The 5,759-nt window shown below is 37.5% G+C and overlaps 1 protein-coding gene across 1 annotated transcript; it reads left to right on the top strand.

The window, feature by feature from the left end:
* The first annotated feature begins 3,444 nt into the window (after nucleotides 1-3,444).
* LOC122604672 (vicilin-like seed storage protein At2g18540) lies at nucleotides 3,445-5,759 on the top strand. The gene is made up of 5 exons (XM_043777544.1): nucleotides 3,445-3,772; nucleotides 3,902-4,092; nucleotides 4,382-4,465; nucleotides 4,627-4,986; nucleotides 5,063-5,759. Exons 1-5 carry the CDS (start codon nucleotides 3,445-3,447, stop codon nucleotides 5,678-5,680), a joined length of 1,581 nt encoding a protein of 526 aa, XP_043633479.1. The 3' UTR covers nucleotides 5,681-5,759.

Here is a 5,759-nt window from a genome sequence, read left to right as displayed (position 1 = left end):
TCAATAACACGCCTTATAAACACGTACACATGTATGGTTACCACACACGTCCACGTGATACTACTCTTTTTTTTGTGACCTTCTGGAAACAGTCTCTCTATTTTTGGGTAGAGTTAAGACCGTCTAGATCACACTTATGTTGTGAACTTGTGATTGGGTACAGTAGTTGTAATAACAATTATTTTGGAAATGTTGCAGACTAAACAACAATTTTCGGAACCATACACTGGCGTTCATGATTTAGTACTTGGGTTTGACGACAATGTTCTTCAAGCCACCTTCGGCGTACGTAATTAAAATTCTCTCTATTAATCTTTCTAATAAACAAGATATCTTTTGCACTGTATATTAAACAGAAAACATGGGATGAATAGTATTATCGATTTCCAGGTGCCCTGGGGAGTGATAGAAGAACTAAGAGGGGCAGAAAGGCAGCCATTGATTGTGGATGGACAGCCTGCCGCAGATGCTTCAATGTGGGGTGCTGGTCCTTTAGGACCTTGGGCTAACAGAGCCTTTTTGGGGATCAAAAACAACAACCTCTTCAACATACCAAACAAAAACAAGGCCTACGATATTTTTTAAAGAGGATCGTGACATCGAAACATATTTTGGATGGAGTGTAACTGTAACCAGGAAAGAATTGGAGGCCTTAAAACATACTGATTTTGGTGTGTCTTTGGTGAATCTATTTACGGTCAGTTATCCAAAACTTTTTACTGTATTTGTCATAATTTTTGTTTTTTTTTTTTTTTTTTTGTACATTGGTGTAATCAAGGCTTTATGATGTTATATTTGCGATTATATATACAGGGGTCGATGATGGGACCACACTGGAACGCGAGAACTGATGAGGTAGCGATTGTGTTGTATGGTCAAGGAATGGTTGAAGTGGTTTGTACTGGAGTTGCGGCCGAAACTGCAGGGTGCCAAAACTCGAGGTTTAAAGTTGAGGAAGGAGATGTGTTTGTGGTGCCAAGTTCGCATCCAACGGCTCAAATATCCTTCAATAATGACCATTTTGTTTTCTTGGGGTTCAGGAAGACATTAAAGGACGACATGCCACAAACTATAAAAGGAAAGTTGTCGATTCTACAAGGGCTGGATAAAACTGTGTTGGAGAAGTCCTTTAATGTCAGAAACACGACATTGGATTGGGTTTTTTCAGATAAAAAAGAGAGTTATATATATGAATGCATTTCGTGTGCTGAAGAAGCAGCAGCCGGTCAAGGATGGCCCCAAGAAGGAGGTCAAGGAGGGCCTCAAGCAGGTTGGCCACAAGAGAGGCCAGCAGCCGGTCCAGGAGGCGGGTGGAAAGAAGGGCAACGAGGTGGTCAAGGTGGGTGGCAAGAGGAACAAGGACATGGTTATAGTCCAGAAGAGTACTCTCAAGAGGGACAAGGACCAGGCGGTCCTGAAGGGTGGCAGTGGGGGCCAGGGGGCGCCAATGTACCTAAAAAAGCCGGAGAATAAGGTGGCGTAGCAACGCTGAAGATGACAGAGGTGACAACAATATAGACAATGTGTGGATGTAGTACAATAAATAAACAGATGTGTTTAATTTTATGAATCTAATGAACTTCGTTCACTGAATAACAGAAACATTTGCTGGCTTAGTATAAATCCTAAATTGATGGAGTGTTATTATAGTAGCATCCTTGATTCACATCATCGTTTGAAATAAACTTGCTTGAAACATTGATGCCAACCCATGGATGATGCAACACTCATGATATTGTTCAAAGCATGCTAAATTGAGAATATATGCAAACAGTAATCAAATGGTAACAACTTCAGTTTATTAGTGACCCTTCTTCAAATTTTATTACAGTATTTATGAGTTCTTCTCAGTTCTAATAACAATTTGAATTAAATTTCTTTCATTAAGTGTTTTTGTTAAATCCCAAGTTTTTATTTGTTTCCTCTTTTCCCCTGCTCCTTGGTGGTGGCTACATGGCCTTCTTGGCAAGTCAACGGGCCAAAGCATGGCACATGACCAAATTTTGGTCCATGATGCGTATATGGGATCTTTTTATACATATATTTACATCTTATTTTTCTAGTTTAAAACGTAATTGAAACTTAGTTATACTTATACCTAGTGAAGATGTGACAAAAGGGAATGGTATGTTGTTTAATTATCCAGAGTGAATCAGTAATTATATGGATTTCTCCAATTACATCTCTTCTCAAAATCTAATGTTTGCACCATACATATCTTGTTGGATAATCTTGACATAATTAAGTCGTTTTATGGGCTTGTTTAAATTAATGTATTAAGTGTCTAGTAAGTCATAGTTGCAAGTCGATCTTAGTATGTTAGTCTATTAATTAGTGTGTCTAAATCTAAAGTTTCAAGTCCGGTATGTTTTATTGTTGGTTAGCAAATCATGTAGCCAGCATGTTTTTATCATTTAGGAAGTTAGTATTTGACCAAGTCACAAGTATGGGATATGGAGTGGAGAAGTGGTCCTCCCATGTTCCATTACTTTAGGCAGTGTCAGTTTTTGTTGGTTTAGGCCGTGTCAGTTTTTATTGGTTTTTCCACGTAGTGTCTTTGTAAGGCTATATATATAGCTCATGGTTGTTTAATGAAAGTAGCAGTTTTTCCTTTTTACATTACATTTTAAAACTCTGCCATTTCATTTCTCTTTTCCTCATCATAAAACAAAACCGTAAATCTCAAACAAGAAGGACCACACCCTACATATCTCATACTGCGAGATCACTTTGAAGGATATAAATTGTTCCTACATTGTCCCAAAGACGACTGTGGCCCGTTTGCAATGGTGGATCCAGCATATCTAGAGGACGGGTGCCTGAATTTTTTCTTTTTTTTTTTTACCTTAAACTGAGTTGGGATCTAATATTTTGGTTGGAGCTTAAAGTAAAAAAAATTACTAACAAAAACTTGGTTGAAGGTGGGGTGGTGAGTGGTGACCACTCAAGTTGTTCACTCCATCAGTCGCTGTTTGTTTGTATTATGAAGGCCTTGATCAATCCGGGTCATAGACTTTGCAAGATCCTTTTTTAGACTATAATATGGCCGGTTTGTGTCATTAACATGATCATATGTTGATTTCAGTTTTACACCAACAGGAATCTTTTTTTGACAATAATCTGTTATTTGTAACTAATGGAGCGCAATTCGCATCCTTTTAGTAATTAACTAAAACTATATATTTTATGTGTGAAAGTATTTCTGTTTTTCACCTAATATAACTACAACTATTTCAATTTTTACAAAATATTGGTAACTCCCAAAGTATATATGGTCACATGTTGAGCAAGACCCATATCAGAAATTGCTTGTAACTTGGCCTAAAAAATCAAAATACGACCAACCCATCTCCGGTCCAAGTGTTGATCATCCAATGCCACCTCACTCTTATATAAAGGCCTAGCTTCATATATCCCATACATACAGAATCAAACAATTAAAAAATGAGGCCTGATCCTTCTTCAGTCTGTCTAGTATTCTTTGCATGCTGTGTAGTATCTCTTGTTTCTTGTTTCTCCCATGCAATTGCAGCAGCAGCTTTTGGTGGTGCTGTCATCGGCGATTATAGAGTGCCCGTGAATGATGGACTTACCGTAAGGAAAGATGGGAGGTGGACGTTAATGTCGACAGAGTTTGGTAAAATATCGGCCGTTAAGATCAACGATGGCAAAGATGGAGGGTGTTACCACATTCGGTTTATCACCTTGGAACCTCAATCGCTTTTTCTTCCTGTTCAACTTTTTTCAGAAATGGTTTTATATGTCAATGCAGGTATCATATATCTTCAAGTAGACTTGTTATTATTTTACGAGTAATAAACTCTGTAAAAATAACTCTATCATATCAACGTTAATATAGTAAAATCTATGAAGCATTTGTGTTCTTGTGTTAAATTATCAGGAAATGGAACCCTGAGTTGGATCGACGTTGGTAAAGATGACCATGAACTCCAGGAAATAACGTTGCAGAAGGGTGACATTTTCAGGCTACAACCCCAAACTGTTTTTTACATACAAAACACCTTAAAGTCCGAAGACCCCAAGAAGCTTCAGATTTATGCAGTCTTTTCAGATTCAGAAAGCGAATTACAAGTATTTGCTATTTATTACTCCAACACGCATACACATATGCATTATATGCACATACTCTCACTGTCCCAATTCTCATATATTTGCTCACACCAGACTAGAAACATTGTTACCATTTAGGATATATGTGTACATTTATTTAGTTTAATTACTTTAACAAGTAATAAATGTTAATCTACTTTTAATCTAAACTAAAAACTAAGTAAATATATAATCGAGTATCATATACTAAAAACTATATGATTGACTCTATTTATTTATGAATGTGCCATTTATCCCAAATATGTTGTAGAGCAAACAATTTACCAAGGCATACGCCGGAGTTCAAGATCTCGTGCTGGGGTTTGACAACAAAGTCCTTCAAGCAACACTCAATGTAAACTCTCTTCTTTCTCTATACATATTTAGGTGTAATGTACTAAACAATGATTATTTATTTATAGATATAAGTGAAAAAACAATGTATACTAAGTGATTACGAGTTTGAACCATGTAAAAATTGAACAATAAAAAGGAGAACTTGTGGAACTATTTCAGGTGTCTGGAGAAGTGATGAAAGAACTAAGAGGAGGAGAAGGGCAAACATTGATTGTGCAAGGACAGGCGCCCGAAGCAAACAATTCCATGTCGGAAGTTGTTTCTCATCCCTTTACTAGAGCCTTCCTAGGAATCAATCACAACAACGGCCTTTTCGACTTCTTAAACAAAAAGAAGAAAGACAAAAAAAAGGATAAGAAGAAAAAAGATAAAAAGAGGGAAGATAAGAGGTCAAACAATATTTTCGAGGCAGATCATGATATTGAAACTCCTAATGGTTGGAGTGTAACCCTGAACCATAAACAGTTAGATGCATTCCAAGACTCTGATTTTGGTGTTTTCATGGTGAATATAACTAAGGTATATGTTGTTTAAATCTTGTTTTATTATTATCGTATATTTTTTTGAGGTTTTGATGATATTTTATTGCTAAAAGGGATCAATGATGGCACCACATTGGAACCCAAAAAGTGTGGAAATAGCGATTGTATTGCAAGGAGAAGGAATGGTTCAAGTAGTTTGTCCAATGGTTCCAGATGAAACACTTTGCAAAAACTCGAGGTTTAAAGTTGAAGAAGGTGATGTGTTTGTAGTGCCACGGTATCATCAGATGGCTCAAATGTCCTTCAACAACGACTCTTTCGTTTTCATGGGGTTCAAGATGACACCAGAGGACAACCCTACTCTTGATCAATTCCTAACAGGAAAGACTTCGGTTCTCCAAACGCTGGATAAAACAATGTTGGCTAAGTCTTTCCACATTAGTAACACGACGCTAATGGATGAAGTTTTATCGGCTGAAAAAGAATCCATCCTCATAGAATGTGCATCGTGTGCGGAGGATGAAGAAAGGTTGATGGAAGAAGAAAGGGAGGGCGGATGGAGCGAGTGGCAAAAGATGGAAGCCGAAAGTGAGTTAGCTAGACGTCAAGAGGCAGAGTTGCTAAAGAGGCTGAAAGAACAAGAGGAAGCCGCGGCTAAGGTAAGAAGACCGGAGGTGGAAATTGGGACCTATGTTCGACAATGTAAGTGCACTTGTATGTGCAATGTTTGATTTGTAGTTTTAACTTCTATTTGTGTACTTGTACCTTGTTGCTGCTGGCTAAGCTAAGTGAACTCAGTTTTGTCATCAA

This window comes from Erigeron canadensis, chromosome 6, assembly GCF_010389155.1.
Source record: "Erigeron canadensis isolate Cc75 chromosome 6, C_canadensis_v1, whole genome shotgun sequence".
Taxonomy (NCBI): Eukaryota; Viridiplantae; Streptophyta; class Magnoliopsida; order Asterales; family Asteraceae; genus Erigeron; species Erigeron canadensis.
The sequence above is the reverse complement of the archived record's forward strand: the minus strand, read 5'-3'. Positions and strand labels throughout refer to the sequence as shown.